Consider the following 14,205-nt stretch of genomic DNA (forward strand, 5'->3'; position numbering starts at 1 on the left):
CTCTCCCCTCCCGCGCGTGCACATTGACCTACTTTCTGTCCTGTTTATGGAAGCTATGGCGCAGCAGCCACTCGAGTTAAATCAGGAAAACAGGGGACGCTGCAAAAATGCGGCAGGGGCTTTGCTCTTGCTTTGCAGCGAGTGTCACCTTGGAGGATTTTTATAGTGAGAAAAATAAAATCCTTTGGGGATAGCGTTCAGCTTTGTTATGGTCATGTGTGTGTTTGAGGTAATGTACATTGTTTTAATATCTGTGTGCATGCATGTATTTGTGTATGCGTGTGTTACCAAGAGCATTGTGAAGGGCATTGATGTGTTTGCAGGCTTCGATCAAGTTAGAGCACTAGGTTAACCCCCCCCCCTTCACTGTTCCTCCCTTTGCCCTTTATGTTGTTTTGAACATGACCCCATTTTGGTTTATGAGCAACAGAGTGAGACAGAGAAAATACAGATTCATTAAGAGGCACTCTGTGTGTGTGTGTGTTACCTGAAAAATCACTATTGTTTTGTTCGATTCATTTATTTTATATCAACGACGTGAAGCCTGGGTCGCAGTTCTATTCATCCTAACAAGGGTCCGTCTAGCATTCTGCACATGTTTATTCAAATTTGCAGTCCATTTTATTAGCACTGATTTCTCAGGAGTTTTCCCTCTTTTGAAAGTCCCTGTATTCTTTGGGCACAGCGTTGTAAATGTGAGGATAACTGGTGGACCTCCTCGCATAATGTCAGGATTCTCTGTCTACTTCATTGTTTCTTTTGACCAAAATAGAGCACGTCATCAACTAGACTGCAGAGTCTTGTGCTGCAGGGAGCAGTCGGTGCATAATGGTCGACTTATCGCCATCTGCTTAGGGTCCAGGTTAACCACCCCCGAAAATGAGCGATGGCGCAATCTACATCATGCACATCTGCGTGTTTGCAAAGCCCCTGTGTGATATAGATTTAGTGGTTAATGATTAACTTTAACTAGCTGTCTAGTTTCAAAGAGTCATGTCTAGAGACTGGGTTTGAACCCACAGGCTTTTTGAGGGTCACCAAATGCATTTCCCCTTAATTTATTTTATTCAAACTATCATTGATTAATTTATCAAATATAAAATTCTTGGAAATATCCCATTTACCTCTCAAAATCCAGTAAATATAGAAGCATTACATTGTGTACAAATTGCTCTTTGATTGCGATAGTGTCATCTTTTATATAAAAAATGTGGCAAACACTCGTCTGTACTATTTCATGATCTCATAGAGCCTGTGCATCTGCACTTGGCTTTGTTAAAACCTCAGCCTTTTATTTGTTAAAGCAAAGAATGTGATGTGTCAGGAGGTAGATGGGATAGGGGAGTCAGAAGCTCAGACTGGCTCTGCCGTGGCTTTGTCCTGCAGTGCTGACACTCCGTTCAGACGGCTCTGCAGGCACACGTGTTCAGGTTGGCATCCAGGTTTATGCACGAGTCTCAATGCAGAGGCTGTAGTTGTTTTAGGGTAATGGGAGTGCAACATCTGATGGCATTTTCACGTACAAAGCTTGGGTCTGTCGGTAGAAGTAGGCCAGTGTTACGTCAGACAAGCTTGCCAGGGAGTTTACTGGCCTCAACGGGCAAAGTGTGTTAGTGTGTCATTGTGAAGCTCCTCTTGCTGCCGATAAGGAGTGAGCTGTCTGTGCACAATAGAAACAGGGTGTGAAGTTGCCTCAAAGGCAGAAGAAGTTTTTTGAGCTAAGTCACAAGAGTCTAAATGTGATTATGTTGGAACGGTGAAATGTCTTCATGGAGCAAACGAAAAGAGAGAGAAGGTTTGGAATGCTGTGTTAGTGATTCATTCTCTTATTTGATCAGTGAGTAATGTGTTATACAACCGGCGGTTCTGGCCTCAAGATTGGGGATCATCATATCATCAGATTGGGTGACGAGTCAGACTGCCAGCATGTACGCGCTGCCCACAGGCAGCGATGAGTCTTGGCTGCTCATTTTCAGTGCGGTTGTGCACACTCGGTTAAAAGAAGGGAGAAAAACAGGCTCTTTTCATGATATGTTGAGAAGTCAACATTCTTTTTTTATTTTGAAATGCTCCCATCTTCCACAACATTAGTGTTTTACATACATATTCATGGCAAAATGAAGCAATGTTAATGACCAATCAGACCAGGCACCCGCCGTCTCTACACACCACACTGTCCTTGCCTGATCCTTTTTCTTCTTTTTTTTATAAAACCATCAGCAAAACCACAAACATTACTGATTAATACACACTGAAAAAGGGGAGATGAGGCAAATACATGTCATCACAGTCGATAGTAGGAAAGACACAGGATAGAGGAAAACGGAACAACTTGACGAAAAAGAGGATATAAAACCAATGAAATAAACATTACAGTGTTGTTCAAGGGTGGGGTGATGGTGGAGGGGGGACTTTACATTTATACACAAGCACCAAAAAGCCAAACATGGTACACAGACTCTTTAAAACTAAAATCCAGTGCAGGCAATCCATCTCTCCCCCGGTAGCAGAACTACCGCGAGACGATGATGAATAAACCCTAAAATGAATAATGGAGGCACATGGGAAACAAGGGAAGTCTTCATTAATATCAGCTCGGATTCTTTTAACAGTTTAAACAATGGCTCGAACTTGAGTTTGGCGCTACGATAGCTTTTATTTCACAATAATTTAAGAGCGTTGAGGACTCGGTCACACTACGAAACCTCATTTCCTTTTCAGTAAATTGACAGTTAGTTAGTTTCACGGGTTGTTCAGATCTCAGTGCACTGTAGTGTGTTTACATGAATGTGAATGAATTCCTCCTGCGTCCGGCTCCACACGGCCCGTGCCTGCGTTATAGTTCACACTTAAGGCTGCAGTACGTACTGTATCTAAAATAACATCTGTACACATTCTGTCTATGTTCCCGTGGGCTTTTCTACAGTGATGGTGTGTGAAGAGAAGAGGGAAATAAATACACAGGGCCAGTAAATGGTAACAACAACAACAAGATATGGTTGATAAAGCTCAAATAAACGAGTGGCTCAGAGCCTGCAGCTGGTGAATTCCACCGAATATAGTTAAAGGCTGGTTAAAGGTTAAGAAATCCAAACATTTTAATGAGGCTCTCGCCTCAGGAAAGAACATGTTCTCCATTCAGTGCTGTTGGCGCTCCAGACTGGATGGCCATTTCTGTGTAAACACAGCATTAACGCTAAAGCTGAACAATCAAGAGAGGCATTTTGATCTTGAATGGGTCCTGTGTGGCTGTACAGAGATTGTGATTCATATCAGAATGGTCACTTTCTCAAAAAGAAAATTCCTATTTTACCGTTGCAGGTTCTGTGTCGACTCTGTATTCAAATGTCTTTGTAAAATATATATTTATAATAGATACATATGTTCATTTATCACAGTAATATACAAACCAAGTGCTTAAAAATAAAGGCGATGGTGATCTTTTCGTGAAGTAATGGAGGCGGTTGGGGGGGGTGGGACAGAGAAAGGGTTGATAGAGGTAGGGCCTGGGAAGAGGTATGGAACTTATGGATATTTGTAGTGTTGGTGCTTCTTTGGTCGAGGGAATGTCCCCAGTCTATGTTTGCATTTGATTTGATTTAAGGCAGATAGCCATACATGTGTATGTTTGTCTACAGTCAAGTATGTACCAAATTTATTGTGCTGATAAAGCTTGAAACTTTTTTTTTTTTTTTTTTTTTTTCACATTCGTGTTTTTAAGCCATTTAAAATGCAGATTTTGTATGTACTCTGCTATATACATGTATACTGTTGGATGGGAAATGTAGAAAAGCAGGTAGTTCCATTCCTCCTCTCATCGCATAAACAAAAGTGCTTTGCAAGTATGGAGAGGATGTAAGAAATGACAAATCTGTACAATATATACAAATATAATACAGCCCTACAGGATGTCCAGCCTTTTTGGTGACGTTGGGTGTAGGGGAGTGGACAAGCCCAGCTTTACTGTCCCAAGTGCTTAGTGGGGATTTGATTATAGGGCAAAGGCATGATGGCAGGGTAATTGTTTCTCTTTAAGTTCAACAAGTTCTAAAAACGGCTGGGACTTAATCTCGCCTCTTGTTTGGACATCCACCGCTCTCCTTCCTGGCCCCCTGCCCCGATGCTGCCTGCGTACAGGCTACGACCGGGATCTCTCGCTCAGTGTTCTGTTGTGGCGTAAGAGAAAAGTAGGGGTGCTGTGGCAGGGGAGGAGGTGTGGCACAGGGCGGTGTCGTCGGGGACTCCTGGCCAGAACAGTTGCCGCCGTTGCTGCCAGTGCTCATGGCCCTGTGTTTTAGTCTGAGTTTGTGGGGCAATGCTGTGCCTTTCACCTCCCCCTGTGGATCCCAACCCTGGGCCTGAGCGCAGCCGTGGGAGGATGGCAGAGGTGAGGCAGGCCGGTGGAGACTGGTAAGGTGTTGGTTGTTGTATCGGCCCATGTTTGAACAGGGTGGAGAGGGGGACTCGTCATCATCTGTGGAGGCCTCTTTGTCCGAGCTGGATGAGGTGTCCTTTCTAGAAGAGCTTGGTGGGCCTTGGTAGTAAGCCTCATTCCTGGACACACCTTCGTAAGTAAGCACAGGTGGCTCCTCGTCTTGGGCACTGAGGTATGAAGTTTGAGGCTGCTGGAGACGGTGATACAGCTGGGACTGGTTGACCTCGTCTGCTTGGTTGTGGAGGAGCTCTGCCGATGCGTCGCCCTCCTGCTGGTGCTGCTGGGGAAGGACTCTGTACAGCTGTCTTTCTTCAGCCTCATTATGGCTGTCTGAGAGCTCATACGGAGGGGGGGAGTCCAATATCTGCCTCTCCAGCTGTTTTGTCACTTCTGCCGACGTCTCTGTGGAGCTCTCGCTAACGGACTGAGGCGGTCGACTCACGCACGTCTGGCTGCTGCACACGCTCTGCTTCTGAGCAGCCATCACATCACAAATGTCCTGTGGCCTATTCAGGGGTTCCACGGGATAGGAGGCACTGCTGGAGCCATAAAGAATGACACTCCTCTGGGCAGCAGCAGGTGGGTGAGGAGCGGGAGCGGGCTGGCTACTTGTGTTGATTGTGGTAACAGACTCCTGATGGGACTGCTGCTGTTGGTGAAGATGCTGCTGCTGACTGTGATAAGTGGCCTCCAGCTCCTGAGAATGCTGCTCGATCTGGTGGTGAGTGGGTACTGAGGCCAGACTGCGATGGATGTTAAACATGATTTGGGTTGTTGTGTCATCGGTGATGTCCATCTCCAGCCTGTCGCCTTCCTGTTTGATCTCAAAGGGCATTGGCTCGGGGCTGTCCCTGGAGGAGCTATCAGACATGTCAGAGAGGGAACCTCGTGGGGAGTATTTCACCAGCTGCCTGTGGCCTTCGCTACGCCCCGATTGCTCCGTTTCTGAAGAGTCTGAGGTCACCATCACCTGAGAACTGCTGGAGTAACCGCTGGAGTAGTACTGAGAAGAGGAAGATAAGGATGAGCCTCCATTCCCCGTGTTGCTGCTCCCAGCAATCTGCTGGCTCTTCTCAATATATGCAGCGGTGCTTATGAGGCCGAAGCGCAGCTTCAGCTGAAGGAGCTCCGTTTTGAGCCTCACATTCTCATCATTCAGTGCAATGACACGGTTTTCCAGAACCATATCATTGAGTCGTCGCTTCTCCCTGGAGCGCTTGGCAGCCTCGTTGTTCTTGCGACGCTTCTCCCAGTAGCAGGCGTCCTTCTTATCGTCAGAGATGAACTCGCGCTTTCGCCTGCAGTTCAGGTTGGGTTTAGGTTTCATGTGGCGCCCCACGCGAGCTGGCGTCCCTTGGTCGGGCAGAAGCGACTCTTCATAATCGTCGAAGGTCTCAAGGCAGTTATGGTTATTCCCTGAGTTCTTGTTTAATGTTTTGAGGGCTGATGTCAGATTTTCCATTCTTGACTTGTGGCAGCCAGTTTGAAAGGTGGCTCGATGAGTGGAGGTAAAAACGTGGATCAGATCAGTCTTGACTTTATTTCTCCTTGTGCTGTTGGTTGTTGAGTGGCACAGTGAGCTAAGCTGATGGAGTCGTGTCCTAGATCCACACAAACAGCAGGCCTGTCTACCTCCGTGTGTCAGTCTCCCAGGGAGCCTCACTCACAGTCTACCTCCCTTTGCTGGTCTCCTTTCTCTCTGCTGTAGATGAAAGGCTGTGGAGATAAAAACAGAAAAGAATAATATGTTAATTTATGTGGACTGCTCCTGCACCATTCTGCATTTTATATCGGATATACAACGGTTCTTTTTAAAATAACTTCTCTTTATGCTGTTTGTCTTTTGGCATGGGCGGTGATCAAAGACACATCCTTGCATGTCTGGCTTTTCCCGACTGCATCACTCCTGGCAACCAATGAATGATCGCTAGACTGCAACGTCTGACCTTTTGGCCCCGCTATTGATCTACTCTGTCTGCAGCCTGTGACCCCTGACCCGAGCATGTTGATGTTGACTTTTGTGATGTAACGCGAGCACCGGGTCCATTACACTGCTAGCTGATGTACCGGTTTCCATATGCAACTAAAAATGTGTTCATTTAATACTTTAAAACATGCCAGACTATGTTTTCGAGGCAGCTGAGGGGAAAAAATACAAAACTAGCATTTAGAAATAGCAGATGTGGAAACTGAGCCTAATTAAAAAGAACATGCTGGTAACACAACACTAAGTATAAAAGGTTTGGCTCCTTTGGTTTGGCCTGAAAAGTGTTTGGATCAGACAGAGCAAAGGATGAGTCACACGCACAGCCGACGGGCTCCCTGAATACTTTCTGTAACATTTCCAAAAAGAAAAATTAGGGGGAGCCCATTGCTGTCATGCTGCAACACACATCTACAATCACTGCTTAAGAGGTGCTACCCCCCACATGTTCATCCTCGGAGGAATGTGGCACACATTCTTCACCAAAATAACTCCGGTGCCAAATCAATGATGCAGAGTGAGCAGATAAAGCAGACAAAGGCAGCAGCCAGTGCGGGTCAAGGATAAAGAGGCTGAGACTAAAGTCAGAGATTCGGAGGTGTGTGGGCAGCTGGAGCATTGATAAATATAGGTCAGAGGCCCCTGGAAAGGAAGGCGGGACATAATGTGGCCTGATAATGTTCGGTCAAAACACCACAGGGTCGTCGGGGAATCTCATCGCCATGGCTCCGGGTGCCATAGAGTTCAAAAGTGACTTTATAATGAGCTGAATGTTGTGAGATAAGTGATGAAAACGGCTGAATCACAACTGTCCAACTATAGGATGGATGACATACTGTATATTACACACAATCACAGTTTTCCTCTCACATTTATTGCTGTGATTGCACCTATTGGATGGACTGCTGTGAAATCTGCTATCAAACCCATTCCCGTCATCCTCTCTTGTGCAATGTGTGCAGTGAATAATACTAGCATGCTGAATATAGACGCAAGAGAACGTTTGGCAAGAACAATTTATAGTTTGCGTAAATCCAAATTGCAGTTTGAAACGGCACAGTTGGCAGTTTGCAAAGACTGCGTTTTATTTGTTCTATTTTTGATTGCTCTGTCGATTTTGTGTTCACGTGGGAAACAATTCATATCTTTAGGTTCTCGTCCATGTATAGAAGCTAATATTTGAATGTACAGATGTTGTTATAGAAATGTGTTTTTCAGACTTTAAGATTACAAGGCAAACGTGTACATGGTATATGTCGTCTATTTGACCAGAGCCAGTAAATGCATGTTACTCAATATCTGCACTGCAGCGTTATACTGTCTGAATGTGTAATCTCATAATCTGTCAAGGTGTTTACACTGGTTCTACTCTGCTCTTACCCACAAATGCGATACTATTACATAACTATAGGCGTATCCTCGCGATGATTATGGAATTTAGCCCAGATTCTCTTGGCTCTCAAATACAGACAAGGGCAGACTAAAGTGGACATGTCTGTACTTCTTTTTCTCCAAATAATCAAATCTAATCTTAAGAATTTGCATAACATCTCCACCGTGTCAATTTGAAATGAAGATGCTCTTGTCTCTGCTGGGCTGAATGGTTTAAGGTTTTCCCCCTGTGAGCGTTTGCCATGAAAGACAAGAACAAGGGACTGAGAGACTTTTCTTCTCAGAGTGTCCCACTGACCCAGAAAGTGCGGACCGACTGCACTCTGTAAACACAAGTCTAGCTGCCTACTACTGTACGGCTCGCCGGAATATAGGTCAGCTGATCTATTAAAAAAAAAAAGGTGAATCTGTGAAAGAGAGAGAGAGATCGAGGGAAAAAGACAGAACAAGATGGGAGCACAAAAGACAGGAGGAGGTGTGGAAAATTAGAGCACTGACTATATATAGATGAAAGTGAGAGCACATGGAGCCGAGACAAAGAAATGGAATCAGTGAGCGAGACTTTAAACAAAGAAAGGAGTGGAGATGAGATTATGGAGAGGGGGGTTAGTGGCAACTGTGACAATGTTGATATTGCATCAACAGAAGGAATATGTCACCCATAGCAACAAAAAAATGGGGGGGGGGGCACAGAAGGGGCAGCCAGTCATATCAGACTTTCTCTCCTATGCTCCGACGAAGCAGAGGCCAAAGGCAGATGAAGAGAATGATTGACGTCAAACACCGCGTACATCGCACTCCAGACTCGTGGATGTTAAATGAACTCGCAGCTTCAGAGACTTTCACTCCTCGCCGTGTCAGTCTGTCTCTCCCTCGGCTGCGCGCCTCGCCGTTCAACCATGTTAATGAATGAGAATCACACCAGTCGTCAAGCTGATGTGATTCTTTTTCACAGCTCACTCAGCCTCTTTGTCACTGACGTTACAATAGGTTTACGTTTGCAGAGATGCTGCCGCTTCCTCTGTGAAAGAGAAACCGCTGGTACGGCTGGAAATTTGAAACGATGCATTTAACAAATATGTTGAAATAAATCACAATTAGATATTTTACCCATGTGTAAGACAAAAAAAAACAATATATCCCAAATTCACAAATGCGTCCCCACTTCTTGACCCAGATGACTGTTTCCAGTCCATCATATATTCTTCACTTGTCATCATTAGGTCTCTGTGGCACTTGTGGAATGACGGCAATGTAAGAAGAGCCAAAACTGCACTCGTTCACACAGCCGCGAAGTCTAAATGTGGCAATAAGCTTTGGAAACGGTGGACGGAGTTCAAACCCCGCTGCACGTGTTTGTGCCGGAGCATTTCAGGAAATGGGAGCAGGTCAAAAATACGGGGGGGGAGAAAAGGGGAATGATGAAACAGTTGTCTCCCCGACCTTCCTGGGGAAGAATGTTACGTATGTATGGCACGTGGTGCAATGGGGTCAAGGGTGGGATCTGCTTGAAGTCCAAATCTAGGACTATCTCCCCCCAAAAAAAGAGAGAGGGGAGGTGGGAGTTTATGCCCATAAGGCGGAGGCCTATTCAAGCCTTGTTCCACAAACACACACAGCCATATCAACCCTCACTTTGGAAATGAGAGAGAGGGAGGGAGGGAGGGAGAAAAAAAAGCAGAGTGACTCAGTCCATGTGTTGCACCAGTCACATGTGCTCCCTTGGCCTACTAAATGCTGTAACTCGCCTCTCTGCTGGCTCCAAACCACGGCGCAATAACAAAGCACGGCCCTCATCTTTTCTCATCTTACATGTGCCAGGAAACCTCGAGAAAGTCAAGAGGCCACAAAGCGGGACAGGATGGAAACCGCGCCGTGCTGCTGACCATGACGTCCCCTCCCTGCTTTTTTATTTTATTTTATTTTCAGTAGAGCCTGTGGACTCAGACGGGGCTTTAATAAGACCTAAATAACCACAGAGCAGTTGTCTCAGCAGTGATGCAATAAGCTCCAAACTACTTTTAAAACAGCTGGTGTTTTTGTGTTTCTCCCCTTTCTCCAAACTATAGGCTGTATGTCATCACTGTTGTGATATCTATGCTTGTTTTTATCACTGTGTGTGCATGCCTGTGTTGTTCTGACTGCCCGCCTCGTTTCTTTGTTATGGCGGGGCGAGGATTTATTTTGGTGGGGTTTTTGATGCTGCCTTTCTCGTCTCGCCCCCCCACTCCCCTTCCTCCTCCTCCTCCTCCCACGGGGCTAATGTGACCTACATTCGTAGCTGGCACAGAAACCCAGTGTGCACGCCAACTAATTGGCGGCGGCCGCACCACAGCAAAGCGCAGTCCTGCACAGCCACAGAGAGACTCTGGGTTTCCTGCTGATTGCATAATCTGCCCTGTTGTTTAATCCAGAATATTTATTTATTTAATTCATTCATTTATTATGCAAGCCGTCCATCACCTTTTTCAGCCAGAATTCCAAGAATGCAACACATGCTCACAATCATGCAAATCTCTGAGGAGAAAAGACATTCTGACGTTATTTTTGATGCGAGAAAACCACTTGTTCTGTGAATATTACTGCATGTGATGCATTAAAACATGGCAATAAAAGAAACTGCAAGAGGAGGGGGGAACCACGTGCATGCATGTACAAAGCCACTGTTATTAATAAAGTCAGCATGAGTTTTCTATTTGGAGAAAAAAGGGTCAAATGTGACATAAAATTAGAGAAACTGACATTAATTGAAGTTATGGCAACATTTTCACTACTACTGTGCAAGTGCTGGACTGCTGACCTGCAGCCAAAAGTGTTCTAGTCCAGTAAGAAAAGCCTGCTGTTGAATTTTGCCTTTGTCTTGGCTGCATTGGCTCACAGTGAAATTTGGAAAAGAAGCCATGACTTTCATTCAGGAAGTAATCTGTTACCCCGCGCGCGCCTCCTTTGTTGTACTGACTGACAAATCGTCCTCGTGCATATGTATGTAATCGCACCCTCGGTCACACCAGGCCACTGCTGTGAATCCAAAAATTCTCCAAAAAAAAATAAAAATAGACTTCATCTCCTTCATCCATGACACCAGCATCTAGAGCCTATATATGGCACAGCTGATCATCAATCTACACACGGACACATCTGACCCACATGTGATCCAGATGTTCACATCCGCACCTCACCTCGCAGCTTCACCGGAGCCCGTGAACTCCACTGTTCCGCCTCCTCCCTCTCTATTTCTGGCTGCAGAAAACCATCACGGAGTCCAGGCTGAGGAAGGAGAAGCGCGCACATGTATCCAGGACGCTGCTGCTCACTGTCGCTCTCTGTGCGTGTGCGCTCCCTCACTTGGTGTTTTTGCCCCTTCCTTCAGTCTACCGGTTGCTCGCGTGAAGGGGTTAAAACCGGAATGCGCGCACGCGCACGCACGCACACACATACACAAACAGCAGCCGCGCTAACCTTTACACGTGACACACAGAAGCGTGTCCTCCTCCCTCGGAGTTTGCATGGGATTTTTTTTCCCTCGCGTCTGCCAGAGACGAGCCTACAAACCGTGTTACAGAAGCTCTGCAACATAAAAACCTGACACGGAACATTTTATTTATGTAATAATAATAATTAAAATAATAATAATACTAATTATTATAATAATTATTATTAGAGCGCGCGCTCTAACACTACATCTCTAGGAAATGCCATCAACATCCTAATCCCCCTTACCTTTTTACGCGTCTCACAAATAGTGATAATAATAATCATAATAATACTAATAATACATATTTGCATATTCTAAGTCTCATTGTTATATGGCAGGTGCGTTTCTAAACTGAGCATCACAACAATCCACAACAAAACAACCTGAGGTTGTAACTGCAGCGCCGACCTCATTACAGCTGTGGCACCGCTCCAGTTCTGCCTTCCATCACCCTTGTTTTTTTCCCCCCTGTCCTAAAGGAATCCCATAATAACCTCTGGATCACCACTCCCTCCCCATCTCTCTCCCCCACATGCTCACACATACACAAACCCTCTCATATATAGATCCACTAGTGAGTGGAGAGTAAAAAAAAAAAACACAGCCTCGCCTTCTCACTGAGAGGAGAAAAACGCACCAAAACAAACAGTCACGGAGGCAGAGCGCCACCGATCCATCACCACAATCAATGAAACCACATATGAACTAAATAATGACAAAAACAACTACAACAATAGTAATAATAATAAGTCTATTTCTAATAATGGCACAAACTTACCGTTTTATAAAGCAGTGAATCCACAGAGTTGTGCTGCTGTCCAACAATCCGCTTTGCGCACTGACTGCTGCTCTCACACACGCTCAGTCAGAGTCACTGTCACACACACACACACACTTTCAAAACAACTGCTCTCCGATCAGTGCAGGTATATGCGAGTGTTTCCAGTGCGCGCATCATGTCCTGTTTGCTCCAATTCCTCTCTCTCTCGCTCTCTCTCTCTCTCGCTCTCTCTCTCTCTCTCTCTCCCACTCTCTCTCTCTCCTTCCCTCTCTGAGTCTCTAAATGTATGTTAGTAGGTCAGCTGTTGCATAACAGGACGCTTTGGCTGCCTAGTCACGTTTTTTGTTTCTCTCTCTCTCTCTTGGCCCCCTCCCTCTCTCTCTCTCCTGCCTCAAATCCCGTTGCAGGAGGGGATACGCAGGGGGAGGAGAGAAGGCCTGAGGGGGGAGGGGCTACAGGCTGCGAGCCATACTCCATAAGAGATCATTGATTCCCATTAAAGTAAAACTTTTAAATACTGTATAATAGCAGCGATGGCGTAAAAACACAGAGAGAGCGAGTGAGCGAACAAATGAAAACAGGCCTCAGCAGACTTCATCCAAAACAAGAACATGTGACTTTAAAGTGACTTTAGTCAGTTTAATGTTTCACTTTGTCTTCCTGACTTAATCCGTTTACATGCTGTTACATGTTAAAAGTCAGATTTTAGTCACGTAAACACGTCTAAAATTGAGCTAGTCTTAGTTGGACTAACATACCTGGATTATGTGATTCATAGTCTGATTACTCCTGCATGTATACGCTTAGTCAGACTGGAGTCGGACTTGGCGTTCTGCACATGCACCAAAATGTCCTTTGCGGTCTCTGACCTGGAAGTAGAAGGAGACGACGTCTAAACTGCAGTGTCAGCGTCTTTCTTCGGACAACACAGCAACTATCTAATCTAATCTGTATTACGATCAACATACAGAACCACAGCACCATCCATCTCACCATTCGCTGACTGTTTTTCATTGATGTAAATGTCAACAGGAAACTGATTCAATACTAGTTTATGTAGAGCGATGCAGCGCCACCTATGGAGGCGGAGTCAGACGTACGCGGCCAATAAATCTCTGCACGTACACTCGGACTCGGCCAGTTGTCTGATTGCCTGTCTTAGTCGGACGACGCCCTTCGCTCGATTAAACTGTGCATGTAAACGTATTGATACTAGCGCTTCAGTAATATTTTATAAGAACGTTTACGGGGTCAACTGTTAGAGTTTTTGTAAGTGCTAGGTTGAAAAACCCCGATATTCCCCTTTAAGTTCAGCCAAAAAGACTAGTAACTGGTGAAGTTGGTCCACAGGTCATCTAACAGCACAGACAGCTCACTTAATGCAATAAAAAACTAAATATTTAGTATAAGGGCCAGAGTGAGTAAATTTACGAGAATAAAGTCGTCATATTCTAACCTGTTGTTTTAGAAGAGGAGAGTTGTTAAAATCAGGGCCGTGGGAGCATTTCGTGGAATTGTACTTTAGAATAGGTTTGACAAACAAGGAGGTACTTCTTCGCATCACACTGTCATAAGTATCAGGACTTTAAAAGGTATGTGAAAAATACATCAATCATCAATCAATAATGACAACACTTCCTATAGAGTTTTGTAGCAGAGATAAAAGTGTACAGTGTAAATAATATTTCTCTACATACAGTATGTGTGTGAGCAGGTGTTTTAGCTGTTTTCTACCCCATGACCCTTAACCCCCCAGGTTATTATTTGAGCTCATTTGAATGTGAAGAAAGAACATCTGTCATCATCAACTTGGGTAGCAGATGACTTCATGTTTTTTTTGTAGTTGAAAATATCTTGTGACCCCGCCTCTTTCAGTGTCTTACCTCAAGTGATCCTAAACCCTAATTTGGTAGCAATTAAATGTGCTTCAGTATAATGACATGGATGGACGCAAATTCCTAAACTCTAATGCGTCTCCACTTTGATAATTTCTCATTGTTATATGTTGTTATATGCTGTCTTTTATAATATTATTCTAATACATTACCTGACAGGAACTGACTTATTGTGTCCTCAGCAAAAGATCAAATCCTGCGACGCGCACACACACGCAGAAGTCTGTCCATTGTATTCCTGCA

The 14,205-nt window shown here is 44.9% G+C and overlaps 1 protein-coding gene across 2 annotated transcripts; it reads right to left on the reverse strand.

The window, feature by feature from the left end:
- Positions 1–2,018: 2,018 nt before the first annotated feature.
- On the reverse strand, positions 2,019–12,415 carry nfil3-2 (nuclear factor, interleukin 3 regulated, member 2). 2 transcript variants are annotated; one of them, XM_058653634.1, is made up of 2 exons: positions 12,065–12,415; positions 2,019–6,151 (listed from the first exon to the last, which is right to left on the reverse strand). In XM_058653634.1, exon 2 carries the CDS (start codon positions 5,895–5,897, stop codon positions 4,065–4,067), a length of 1,833 nt encoding a protein of 610 aa, XP_058509617.1. In that variant the 5' UTR covers positions 5,898–6,151; positions 12,065–12,415; the 3' UTR covers positions 2,019–4,064. The 2 variants fall into 2 exon arrangements, with proteins under 2 accessions (XP_058509617.1, XP_058509618.1); XM_058653635.1 differs by lacking the exon at positions 12,065–12,415 and adding an exon at positions 10,991–11,160.
- Between the last annotated feature and the right edge of the window lie 1,790 nt (positions 12,416–14,205).

This window comes from Solea solea, chromosome 16 (assembly GCF_958295425.1).
Source record: "Solea solea chromosome 16, fSolSol10.1, whole genome shotgun sequence".
NCBI lineage: Eukaryota > Metazoa > Chordata > Actinopteri > Pleuronectiformes > Soleidae > Solea > Solea solea.